Here is a 13561-nt window from a genome sequence, read left to right as displayed (position 1 = left end):
ATACTACATTATTTTAGACATTATTCTTCATATATGCTTCATAACTTCAAAGCTATCATATTAATTTTCTGTGTAAGGAGTAGTAGGATAAGACAGCAAGTCACTATTTCCTATGTCTGACCTGTCAAGCTCAGAATTTAAATGTGTTTAAACAATGCACTTTGTAATTTTTTCCCACTTTTTTTAAATAAGTTCTCAGAAATGAAAAAGAAAAAAATATGCACAAAAGCACAAGACAAAAAATGCACCTTTTTAAACTTTAAAGTAGTTTTCTTGTGAATTCCCACTGCTTGGGTTGAAACATTTCAGTGAAATATAAGTATTTTTGTTCTAAGCAACAGACATAACTAACGAATCGGCTCATTAGCCTACTATCAAAATGATTGAAGGGCCGGAACGAGGTTGTTAAAGGACGCATGCCACCAGTTGAATAGGTCTGCTACACTAAAAAGGGCTAAGCGGGGGATTATATATACATGCATGCCATAAATACTACATCATCATACCATACCTACTGCTTACTACCTCTTATATGTAGCAAAGTATTAGAAAACTGCGATGAATATGTGTATAGATGAACTGACATAGCATTGAAATTGCAAATGTTAGAGAAAGAAAGGATACAAACATTAAATTTAATACAAAATACATGCTGTGTAAGTGTACCATATAAAAACTTCCTGGCTGAGTTTCCAGTCTTGTTAACGTGTCTTGCCAGCAGAGGGAAGTAGAACTTGGAAAGTCCAGCTTTAGAAATAGCTCTTCTCCCTGTCTGACATGCGTTTTCCACTCGGTGTCACCTGCTGACTGACTGATTGACTGACCGATAATCTGCTGTTTGGACGGTGCACATAAAACTCCACAGACTGTTTACCTGAGTGAAACACTCACCCACTGACCTCTGCTGACCTCTTAGACACACAGGTTAAAGTCTGACAGTCATTTCTTCACTGTTTACTCACATTTCTAACAATCTTTCTCACCGTGAACAGACAGCAAAGTCACTACTGACTGCTCTCCGGCCAACTGTTATGTCATGGATTTTGGAAGAGGGGGTGGGTGAGAGAGGGAGAGAGCGGGAGAGAGAGAGAGAGGGAGGGAGGGAGAGACTTTTGCACAGCTTGTCCACCTTGTTATTCCTGTGCCAGCTACAGCATGCATGTTTCTGTTGTTTAGTGGCTTCGTGTGTGGATGCACGTCGCACTTTGATCTGCAGCATCTGCTTCTCATCTAGAAACTCCTTCAGCGTCGTGCCAAGAGGACGCAGGTATGCCCAAATGTTGTTTTCCCTTTATATTCACATGGCAGAAAGTTTTAGCAAAGCCTGAAATCTGAAGGAGAATGTAGGCTTTATGTTTGAGTAAAGAATGTGATCAGATTTTGTTTCTAAAAGTGTGTAAACATGTCAGAGTTTGAAGGGTCATTACGGGTCCCTCTGGTGCTGTGAAGGGCAAAAATCTCACCTTGCACACGACATAGAAACTGCCACGAAGAGCTGGTTTGTCTTATCAAACATTGCTCCCTCTTTGACATTGAAAGCTGACCTTTAATATACCTGATATCACTCTGTCTTCATCACACATTAGCACAAAAAGAGTGCCCTAAATCTGCCTGATCATTTCCTTCTCTGTGAGTCAGTGCGACAGGATCAATGGGAATCCAATTAGTCAAGTAGGCCAATAGGTGAAGGAGGATGACTGAGTAGAAAAGGTGGAGACACAGATGGGTTTGAGTGTGTGTTTGTGAGACGTTTAAAGTGTTTATGTGGCCAACTTTAATGTCTGCACAGGTCTACAGGACACACAGCTGGGGACAGACAATATGGCAGCTAGTTGGTCATTGGATCAGTGACGTCAGGGGGGCGTCTGTGTTGGTCTGCTCAGTCTGACAGGGTCTGGAGGGATTCGACGTGAAGGATTCAGTCATGAAAACTGGGCAAAATGACTATTTTGAAATCATAAATAAGGAAAAGATAGATTTAACAGACAAACCTGACCAGTAAGACTGCAATCAGGTGACTTATCTCTATAAAGGCACCGCTGTGTACTGGAAATGTTTATTCAAGGCCTAATACGGCTTTTTATTGATTTTGTCCAGCTGCTTGACTCAGAATCAGAAGGTTTTATTGCACAAAAAGTACCAGGCTGTTGCACAACAAGCAGGAAGGGGTGTCCTTTCCTCACCCTTTCTCTTGTGAGTCAACGCAGATTTCATTGAGGGACGGACCCCAAAGCCATGCTAAAGGTTTGGACTTTAGCCAAAGACAACACAGTCAAAATATGTTTGGACTCGAATACAGAACAAAAATAGATCAGTGGTCCCTGACACCTTTTTGGCTTGTGAGCCATTAAAATGATCAAAATGTTACTCACAGCTCTGTAAAGTTGCTACATTTCTGCTGTGAGACCTTCAAGGACTGTTTCATCATCATTCAATATTTTAGTTTCCCAAAAGAATGCAAAGACAAAAGAAATGTTATGGAGCAAAAATCTGTTTTGTTTTTCTTTTGACCTATCAGCTTCACTTTGTGATTTTTAAGGAGATATATTATGCTCATTTTCAGGTTCATCATTTCATTTTGAGTAACGACTAAAATAGATTCACATGCTTTAATGTTCAAAAAACACTCATTTCTCATTTCTCATTCTGTCCAGTGTTGCAGCACTGTACTCCCCCTCTGTCTGAAATGCGCTGTTTAAGCTCCTGTCTCTTTAAGGCCCCTCCCCTTCTGAATATCCAGTCTGCTCTGATTGGTCAGCGCACAGATGCCTGAGCCAGCACCACTCACCGTGTCTCTGGTGGCTTCCAGGTAGCTTAATTTCTACCGTGAATATAGAAATATATTATGCAAATGTGTGACATGGTGACATAGTGTGATGTCACAAAGTCACAGATTAAAGGTGGGACTACTGATGAGGCATTTCAGAAGCATTGGCGCAGACTTTGGGCTTTTTAACTTTCAAGACCTTTTACATGCACAGGAACCTAAAAACCCTGAAAGAAAGGAAAACAATGAAAAAGCATAATAAGTCTCTTCAGTGATGGTTTTATCTGACTGAATATACAAACTGTCCACAAAGGACAACACAATTTTATATAGTTTTACTTGTTTTACATACTGCACCTTTAAATAACGCCACACAAACTTATATATTCTCATTTGCATTACATCTCCTGCTGTCGCTTACTAAGTATCACTGATTACTACTATTTATTTTGCTTACACCGAGCAGCAACACCTCTTTATGTAACGCTGAGTGTAAATGTAACAGATATTCAAGCCCTGGAGAGGCCGTCAACGGATTTGTCCTTGTTAAACAGGCCTCTACTCTTACATTTATATTTAGGGGTACAGAGGAATAGTAAGGGGGCATCTTTTTATAAATATAAACATTTAACATTAAACATACAGCATGCATAGGCTAAAAAAGATGCAAGGGCAAAATGACTTACATGTTAGAGTGCTACATATTGGAAATGTGAGATGTACTTGGGACCTGATAAAGAACAGGATTGCATTGTGCTTCATGAACCCCTTTTTAATCAACAAAGTCTACTACTTCTTTTCATGTTTTTCGAATTTGTTTATCAAAAGTCCTTTCAAACTTTTTAATCAATGTTCACAACCTGGAGCTACAACTTTTAATTAAATCATAGTGATACCTAACTATAACCTCATCCAACCGCAGACTGCAAAGAGATGAGAGTGCCAGAACTAAGGATAGTTATTGTTTGGATTTGATCCATACTAATACTCACTGGCAGGCAGGTGATGCTGGAGGAGGAAGGAGGAGCTGCTATCTGCCAGACGGCTCATTTTAAAGACACGTAGTAAACAAAGCTGAGCAGTTTTGTTTTATTTGTTTTGTTTTAAGCTTGTACATAACAATTAGCATTATCACAGGACTATGGCAATTACAGATAAACAACATTTTATGTTGTTGGTCATCTTCACTCATGTACTCACACAGTAGAGTATATGAGTGAACGCAGACAAGCCACATGTTGTGACAGACGGTGACGAGCGAGCGTTGAGTGTGTCTATTTTAAGACTGACATGAGGGGTGAATACTTTCTGCTGAGAATGGGCACGAGGGGTGAAGAGGGTCACCTTGACACCGAGGGCACTTTTGAGCCTATTTTATGCAAACAACCGTGTTTACAGTGGTCGCCCAGAGTGTTTTTTTGGCATGTTTTTGAAACTATTTAAAAAATGTTAATATCTCAGTTTTGGTGAGACTAAGAGCGATAGACTGCTGGAGTTATGTTGTCTCAGACATAACGAATAATATGTCACTTCCATTTTATGTTCCCAGTCTGACGTCATGTGAAATCACTGAAATAGCTTCCACTCTTGGGTGACAGATGGAGACGTATATAGTGCCTAAACATAGTAAGGTATGCAGGTCGGGGCTATAGATAGTCACAGCCGCTGCAATACAGAGCAGCCAGTGAGCAACTTTTTCCAACCACAGCCTCGCTGAGAAGACAGACCTGTTGACAAATGTAGACACGCATGTTACACATTGTTATTTATTCAAGCCACTGTGTGAAGAATTATTCAAACTATTCAGATATTCTGAAGCTTTAGTTTGCAGAAAAAGTAGACAATCCTGGTGGAAATAGGTGCAGTCTATGTGCTGGAATCTCACTGTTTGCTGTCATGTGCTGTCTGCCACAGCATATTTGTTCATACTACCACCAGGGAGTGATAAAGTCAGACAGAAATTCATGTGCATTTTGTCTCTGCAGCATCCAGCCTTCACTCTGGAGGGAAAGGCCCCAGTCGAGTCCAGCAGGGGGGATGGGGGAGGCGGGGAGGCTGGTTCCCTCAGCCCCGACCCTGCTACTCTGCCTCTGACCCATGTAGAGAGCCCCGGACCCTGGCAGAGCGAGAGCCTGCTGGCCGAGTCCTGGTCCACGATGGGCGATGTGGACCGCGAGGACACTAAGAGCCTGGACAGCAACGATGGGGCGGCTCTGACTGGAGAGGAGAACCACTCCTCCAACTCCGACATGGTCCACCTGGAGCGAGAGGAGGCCGAGATGCTGGAGGAAGCAGAGAAAGAGGAGAGGGCGAGGAGGACAGAGGAAGAGGAGGAAGAAGATGAGGAGCTACAAACAAGTGTGTTGAGTGTTTTAGGTGGGGAGAGGGAGCTGAATGAGCTCAGGGAGGAGGAGCAGGACCTCCAGGCCCCAGAAACTGAGGAGCTCCTGGTGTCAGCAGAGGAGCCCCACATGGAGAGGGAGCCTGCAGAGTTCAGGCAGGTGGTTCCCCCGATGGCCCTGCCTCCGCTGCCTATCGTCAGGTTCGACCCTCCATCCACAACGTCCACACCTGTCCCTTCAACCACAACCTCTGAAGCTGAGGAGCCTTTTTCGATTCAGGGGCTCCATCCTCCATCTATCCTCGCACCGATGGCAGCAGAGCCTCCGACGGAGAGCCTCGAGCAGCTAAAATTCTCACAGATTCCCCTCACAGAGGAACAGTCAGTTAAAGCCTCTCAAGCAGCACCAGAAAAGCCGGAGCCCACAGCTCCACCAAAGACTATCAAACCTCTGAGCTCCACCGAGCTGCTGTGTGGAGGCGCTGCTTTAGTAGCCGTCGTAGGAGTAGTAGCATATGGTGCCATCGCCTACTGCAGAAAGTAGTAAACCCCTTTCAACGCAGGTCTTTTGTTTTTAAATCTATTCCAGATAAATATTCCACTTAACTCTCTGAATTCTGGATTGTACTCTCCGACACTCTTTGTATTGTAGCTCCTATTAGACACATTAATTTGATTTTTTTTCGGATTGTGCTACCTCAGCTCACCGCAGAGCTCATGGCCTTTGTTTTCTGTATACAACTGATCTCTGAGGAAACGTAGCCAGTTAAATGTAAACCTGGAATGTAAAATCATGTAAGGTAAAATTTTAAAGAATCCTGAAACTTGAAATGTTCGTCTGATGTTTCTTTGTGTGATTGTGTCTCTTATTACTTCATGAAATGGACGGAATAAGATTCCAGTTCCTCTTCTTACCGTCGTGTTACTCTAGACTTTACCGAAGAACTGCAACTCAGATGTTCAGCCAATAGAAAACACTGGTACGTTTCACTTCAAGCAACTGCATCTATGCTATGTAAAGGAAATGACCAGCAGTAACAGGGCTCTATACAGTCCCAAAAAACAATTTTCAACTCTCTTGAAGTGAATGTAAACAATGTCAAGATCAAGATGTTTAAAGTATTTTAAAAAAAGTTGAAAGTAGTCGAATTCAAAGTACTTTTACCTCCAAACTGCACTCAGCTGAAGTACTTAATACATTTATTTACTGTAAACTCATCCAAACTCTCAGTCCTACTGTGTGTTTAGCTCTGTTATCTCTGCTATCTAGCTGTTTGCTACTTTAACCAAACAAACAGCAGGACTCTGCTGCTCAGCAACTGCTAACAGCTAACAGCTAACAGCTAACTAGCTTATAAGTTCTTCACTAACTCCACAAGCAGGAAAAGAATATAGTGAGTTTACTGTGTCCGTTGGGATTTTAACGCATCGTATTTTCATAGGTCTCATGCTGAGTAGCGAGCTTGAAATTATGCTCTTGGCTAAGTTTGGCATTTGCTAAGCAATATTTATTTTGTATACATAGATACAAGAATCCAAGGGGGGGATCCTTGTTCCCCATTTTCTATCATCCCCAGGACAACAGGATGTGTTAGTCTCGAGCCCATGAGCAGGGCACTTCATCTCTTCATGGAAGCAAGAAGCTGGAGCCGGGAATGCTGTCACACCTGAGCTGAACATGTTCCAGTACAAGAAGTCAGAAAACCAAGATAGACACCTCCACAAAAGACTCACACCTAAACAATCTAGATGGATGAATAGCACTACAGGTAAGAGGGGAGAACTGTGACATTAAAGAACTGTGAACACAAAAACACACCACGATCCCTCCGTCACATCACGCAATGATCCAATAATACTGCAACCATACTTAACATAACATTCTTTCTGCGTTTGTGGCTTCAATATTTGCTTGTTGAAGCTGCTTTCTTTGACTTAAGATCATCAGAGTTATCTTAGACTAAGAGACAGAAGATTAATCTGCTTGGTCTTCAACCCCCACGACTGCAGCTGGACCTCTGTTAAAAATTTGTCCCGGTTAAAGCCCCCCTCCTGCGGGAAGGAATTCAGAAGATATGTGATATGTGTTTGGTTAGCTGCTCTGTCCTGCCGTCTGCTGGTCAGTCAGCAGCATTTCAGTCATTTAACAAACAAAGCACAAAACCAAAACAACCATCAACATGTTACCAAAGGAAACAAAATAGATTTAAAAAGTTTTATGTGCAACTTATTCCACTATGACTGATTTACTGGGATTAGAAATCCTGTGTAAAAATGTGGAAATATATCAAAAGTCTCATAAAATATACGTGCAGCAGTCTGAACCTACTTTGTGCATCACTGTTTTTTTTCCTGATGTACTCGCCCAGGACACGAACATGATCTCATAGATAATGATTATAACTCTGCGGTCGCAGCATTCAGCTTGATGGACTGATTATTTACCAGTGGCTTTGACACTTCTTGATTTCATGTATCGTGTGCCAGTAAATAAAGAAGAACAATGGGTCGACTGAGCTGCGGTCAGCCTGCCGTTCCCACATCGCTGCCAAATGAACGCAGCTATTGAATTGAGAAGGGGAAATAAAGTGCTTCTTTGTTTGAAAAGATAAAGGTGCAGCGTGTCTGCTCTGCCAGAAAAAATACTCTTCCACCTTCATAGACAAACATGAATCTCTTAATCTCTTATCCAAGTCTAAACACACACACACACACACACACACACACACACTTAGATAGATAGATATTTTTACTGACAGACCACTGTACATGACAGCGTTTGCAAGCGTGAAACGAATATGTTTTACGATGTTTCAACATTTGTAAGCCTGCAACTAACAGCTATTTTTAACATTAGTTAGTGTAGCAGTCCAATTGTTTAACTTGCTATTTTTCTTTGTTTGGGCTGATTTTCCTCATGACTGATTGCAGGGGATTCAGAGCACCTGTGCACAGGTGGGAAGACTGACTCCTGATTGAGGAGTGGAAGCAGCTTGGGGCATTTCCCTCCCAGGGAGGGTTTGAAAGGCTTAAGAGAGGTGGGACATGGTACACTGGTGGCTCTCACCCTCAGACTGAATCTGACCCTGACTCATTCTGACTCGCTCCCTGAATCACTGAGAACCTCATTCCCCCTTAGATTGCCAGCCAGAGACTCTGGTCTGTTTAGGCCCTATTTTGTTTTCTTGCCTGCCCACATCTTTCTTGAGGGAACTTTGTTTATTTGGGAACCCCTTAAAACCTCTTTACACCTTCGGTTTACCATTTTATTTCCCTGGGACTTGTAGGAGCACATTTATTTATTGTATCCAGAAGAGGCATTTGTTTATTGTTTATTGTCCTAGTAGTGGACATTGGGCATTCCCCTAGTTTTATGTTTTTTGTTTATATTTGTATGTAGGTTGGGCCGGCCTGTAAGCAAATTACAGCCAGTACCGCCACATAAATGGCAACCACGAAGGGACTCGAACCCTCAATCTTCTGATACTTAACCACTAGATACTGTTCAAGACAGTTTTTCAACGTTTGCAAGCATAAAACCCCTTTTTAACAAGAAACCAATATTCAATATGCCATTTCAACATGTGAGAGTAACAAACCACTGGATAGTTGTAACTAGAAACCCCTGTTCGAGACAGTGTTTCTGCATATGTATGTGTGAAACCACTGGATATTTTGACAAAATGACAGGACAATTTGCAACAGGTATTTTTATTGAGACATCGGAACAACTTCCATCTGTGTTTGTAGTGACGGACCATAACTACAACATGAAATTGAAAGCTGAACATAAACACAGGTAAAGTTGCAACATATAAAGGAGGAGGAGAAGGATATTTCAATATATCCTTGGTACGCAGAAACATACATTGCCAATTTTTTTTTTAGCGATTGGGTTGCAAAATAACACTAAAAAACTTTTGAAAATAACTTTTTAAGACCAAAAAATCTAACCTAATGAGGGAGCCAACTTTGCATCCCACACAGAGCCAACACCAGCACACAGCTGTCGGGCCTCAGCTGCAGCCCGACAGGTTGTGGTCTTTAATTTATGGAGTTGATGTGACAGAAGTTTCACTCTGAATGGAAACAGGGAAAGATGGAGTGGGTGAGAGGACGAGGTTTGTGGTTCTTTGTTTTTATCAGCGTGCTGCACAGGCAGGAAACACACACACACACACACACAAACACACAACTCACATGCACACATACATATTTGCATGCTTGCACACACAGACACTCCTTCCTCCCCCGCACGCACACACACATTATGATAATTTATTGTGACAAGGTGTTTTTTTTTCTCCTGATGAGAACATTAAGTGCAAATAAAACAAAATAATGATACCAGTCAGGTCAGATCAGATCACATCAAAACGGAGTCAGCTTGGGTTCCCGTAATCTAACAATGCAGCTCTTGGTATTGCTATAATCTGTGCATCTCCACTTTGTTTGTTTCCATGATGTTTCCAGCACACTTACTCGTGCTGAAAGGGGAACTTCAGGAGCAAGTCAGTTGATATTTAAAACTGCACGGCTGAGATAAATGAACTTCTCAAAAAGCGTGTGTTTATTTGAACAGGGGGGTTGGCTTTGAGGGGAAAAAAGAGCCGGCTAGGTTTAACAGCGATGACCACGTTTAACCATTAACCTTTTATAATCACATTTATCTGGAGCTGTTTATGGCATTCTGGTCGATATGAGTGTCACATTATTTTTATTTTAATGTGTCCCCAGCTGCACAGTGAACTCCTGCACACCTGTGGATTGCAGAATACTGAAGTGGTTTTCAGTAAGATTTAATGACACACCTTTTATTGATTTATAGGGATGATATCATTAAAGAGCAGGTTCACAAAAACTTAAAAGAGCAAATGACAATAGATGCATTCTAATTTTTCAGCAACTTTTAAGAATCGGACAATAAAATTCTCCATAAAATCCAAGCAAGCAGTTGATAAAATTTAAAGGTAAGATGCAAAAAAATAGATGTAACAAATGTATCTTTGTCTCTTTAATGATCATACGTGATCCAATGACATTGTAAAGCTGTAAGAGGAACAAAGTTTGTTGATTGCAAGATCTGAAAGGGATTCATGTTGCTTTGTGTCAAGTTTTTTTTTATTTTTTTTTTATTGGTTTATCACCTTTTGCACAATCTAAACTAAGAATAAAACATGTATAAGCTACATTTTTTGAGGAAAATACTCAATTATAACTTTTTAGGATTCTCTAGATACAATTACATTAAATAATTAAGATAATTTTGATATTTTAGCCTTCGAATTAAATTGGAATATAAAGGAAAATTCATCTATTTCTATCAGGAGTGACAAATGATTAATGTCCTCTGATTTATTGGAAATTAGTGGTTATCTGTTGTTTTGTGTTTCATAAAAGAGCCCAGAGGGAAGAATATTTGAAAAGGACTTTTCATGCAAATGTCAATTCACTTTGCCAGGAAACAAAGAACCACTGTTAAAAAGCTGTTCCATAGGTTCAAATTTCAATTTACAGAAAAGCGTATAACTGAAAAGCAACCGATTATAGATGCGTTTGATGGACGCATATCTCGCCTGGTATGCAAATTCTCAGGTCAGGCTGACAATTGGTAGTGGTACTCCTGGGTCACAATAAAAGAGGTTTTTGTTGTTCGTAGATTGTGATCTCCAGTATGAGAGAGAGAAAGTGATGCTCAGATGTTAATCTGACCCGTGCCTCCAAAAAAGAAGGAAGTGTAGCGCTCCAGTGTATCGTGACGTTAACATTTCTCCACCTATTCATGTGGCAGGTATTGGTGGTCTGCAACATATAAATACCTGTCCAAACACTGTACACCTGCACTAGTGTAGCAGTGTTCATCTATTAGGGCAGAAATGGCCTCAAGCGAAGGCAACACTCAGACGTACAAGATGGTGAGTTGTCAGGATGCTGAACTTTAAATACATTTTCATTACAGTTATTGGGAAGACTTTTTTTTAATGGAAAAGTAAGTTATGAAAGATGGTTAAAGTCTTTTTTTTTTTTTTTTAAATGTATTTACCTGTGTCTATCTGTTCCAGACCTCCTTGGACGGCGACATCAACCAACACTTTGAGGATGCAATTGATGTGATTCAACAGCATTCAAATAATTCGTATTACGATTCAGGTACAGCTGAAATTTTCCCAGAAAAGATATTAATAATAATTAATAAAGTAATTAAAAACTAATATGAAACTTTTGTCACATTTTTCTTTTTCAGTGCATGATTTTATGCCTAAAAAGCAGCAATTTTTCTCTTACTTTTGTGTTAAAAAGAAAATGTGATTAATTCTAAGCACTTTAATTAATTCGTATTTTATCTGGATAGAATGACAATTGATGTGTTCATGTTCTTTTCAGATTACACATATTATGAGACTCTGGGCAGCCAGCAGCCGTCGGTGCAGTGTCAGATCTCCTGCTGCCTCGTCACACACCCGTCTGATGTACCACCTCCTGTATATGACTGGAATGATGTTGCTGTAAGTACTGCAAAAAATAAATAAATAAATAAATAAATAAAAATCTCTAGAAAATGTAGAAAAATGAGAGTTTTTTGACTTTGAATGTTGCTCTTTCAGCAGCAGTCTTGGCCTCAGGTCATCTCTGATGTCCCCTTGGCTCACTCGCAAAATGAATCACCTCACTTCTACTCAATCTTACCACCACAGAGGAACAGCAAAGGTACGCAGGTTAAATACTTTACTTGAGCAGCTCTCTGGAACTTCATTGCTTCCTTTCTTTACTAAAACAACCTTCTACCTCCTCAGCTCGTAAGAAGCTCAGGCTTTATGAATACCTCCACGAGGCTCTGAATGACCCCAACATGGGCGACTCAATCCAGTGGACGGACAGCGGCAGCGGCACCTTCCACTTCATCTCCAAGAACAAAGAGAAGCTGGCCGAGTGCTGGGGTCAACGCAAGGGCAACCGCAAGACCATGACCTATCAGAAGATGGCGAGAGCTCTGAGAAACTACAGCCGCACTGGTGAGATCAGGAAAGTGAGACGTAAACTCACTTACCAGTTCGACCCAAACATCCTGCACAGGCTGGGCTCTGCTCAGGTGCACCTGCCCTGCCACCCTGCACCAGAGGAGGTCCACACCCAGCAGCAGAACCCGGCTGAACAGAGCTACTGCAACGGCTCTGCAGCGGCGGACTGGCACAGCTGGTACAGACACTACCAGCTGCAGGAGGACTACGACCTGGCCTCCAGCTTCGCTTCACACAGTATGACCAAACTCTGAGCCGGAGGATGATTTGATCAGAGGAGAAAAATCTCTCAGAGAAAAAGGCTTTCAAAGACTTCAATTTCTGGGTCCATGTTCAGTCTCAGCATGCTATCACATTATAGGGGGACTATTCCTGTCACAAACAGTAACACTTATCTCTTTATATACACTTTTTTTTATTATAAGATATTGTGTTCTAAATAGAGGTATTACTATAAATACATGTGAATACTCAAAATATGAGCAAGGAATTTCAATAATTGAATAGATTGAATTAGAAAATCCTTAATTTTTAAAAACTAATGCCTGAATCTATCTACAAATCTTAAGTTTTGGCAAAAACTCTGATCACCTCTTTGACATATTCATACATTTTGTCTTGCAGCACATGTTTTAACATGCATTATATACTTTACAGGTAAATCTTTACAGATTTTAGATCAAAGAGCAGGTTAAAAGACACTTGCTGTAAGTTTCTGGGCCTATATTCAGATAATTGTTATTTCATGTCTTAAAATAATATACATTTCTAAAATTATGTTTTAAATAAACATAGTTTGACCATTTTTCTCTAACACACTGTAAATTTAAAAAGTTGACTTTACTTTAAAAAGTCAGGACTGATTACCTCAGAATTACCAAGTAAAGTAGATTGTTAAATTTAAGTCGTATGAACTAAAATTATTAGTCTACTTTATTCGGTCATTTTGAGGAAACCTGTTTCCTCAAAATGTTTTTCCTTTGTCAGATTTTACGCTGCAATGAAAGACTTTTGAACACATATGCCTATATTTTTTGATTGTCACTGTAAATGACAGTAATTGTAAATACTTTCAAGAGGTAGAACATTTTCTATTGATCAAGAAAAGAGATTTTAAATTACGAAGCTCTAAAAATGGACGAGACTTTGATCACTTTGACATCTTTTAATTAACAAAATCCAATTATTTGACACGCATCTTATGTAAATGCAAAGTTTTAAATTCAATCTTTATGTACTGTTTTGTGCCATTTAGATATTGTAAAAGGTTTGACAGAGCCAAACTTCACTAAGTAAAACATTTTTTTTCGCTGCCGCATAAAATTTTAACAATTATGACCATTATTATATAAATAAAACCATCACCATTTATTTCACACGTACCTATCTCTACCGATACGTTAAAATTTATAACAAAATAACAACTTCATTGTG

General features: G+C 40.3%; 2 protein-coding genes across 2 annotated transcripts; both read left to right on the top strand.

Annotated features, from left to right (window-relative positions):
* Positions 1-1176: 1176 nt before the first annotated feature.
* LOC141008312 (uncharacterized) lies at positions 1177-5939 on the top strand. The gene is made up of 2 exons (XM_073480623.1): positions 1177-1267; positions 4753-5939. Exon 2 carries the CDS (start codon positions 4924-4926, stop codon positions 5650-5652), a length of 729 nt encoding a protein of 242 aa, XP_073336724.1. The 5' UTR covers positions 1177-1267; positions 4753-4923; the 3' UTR covers positions 5653-5939.
* A 3268-nt stretch (positions 5940-9207) lies between these two features.
* spic (Spi-C transcription factor (Spi-1/PU.1 related)) lies at positions 9208-12381 on the top strand. Its single transcript, XM_073480417.1, has 6 exons — positions 9208-9216; positions 10961-11023; positions 11171-11258; positions 11493-11614; positions 11714-11816; positions 11903-12381. The coding sequence occupies exons 1-6, from the start codon at positions 9208-9210 to the stop codon at positions 12379-12381; spliced, it is 864 nt and encodes a 287-aa protein (XP_073336518.1).
* The last annotated feature ends 1180 nt before the right edge of the window (positions 12382-13561 follow it).

This window comes from Pagrus major, chromosome 14 (assembly GCF_040436345.1).
Source record: "Pagrus major chromosome 14, Pma_NU_1.0".
NCBI classification, from domain to species: Eukaryota; Metazoa; Chordata; class Actinopteri; order Spariformes; family Sparidae; genus Pagrus; species Pagrus major.
Note: the sequence above shows the minus strand (reverse complement) of the source record. Positions and strands in the feature narration are given on the sequence as shown.

What these genes read in the sequence shown, in the direction of transcription:
- spic (XM_073480417.1), top strand. An exon ending in ACACTCAGACGTACAAGATG is followed by an intron (nt 11,024 to 11,170) that starts GTGAGTTGTCAG and finishes TATCTGTTCCAG; the next exon opens with ACCTCCTTGGACGGCGACAT. An exon ending in TAATTCGTATTACGATTCAG is followed by an intron (nt 11,259 to 11,492) that starts GTACAGCTGAAA and finishes TGTTCTTTTCAG; the next exon opens with ATTACACATATTATGAGACT.
- LOC141008312 (XM_073480623.1), top strand. Translation starts at nt 4,924, where the DNA reads ATGGGCGATGTGGACCGCGAGGACACTAAGAGCCTGGACAGCAACGAT.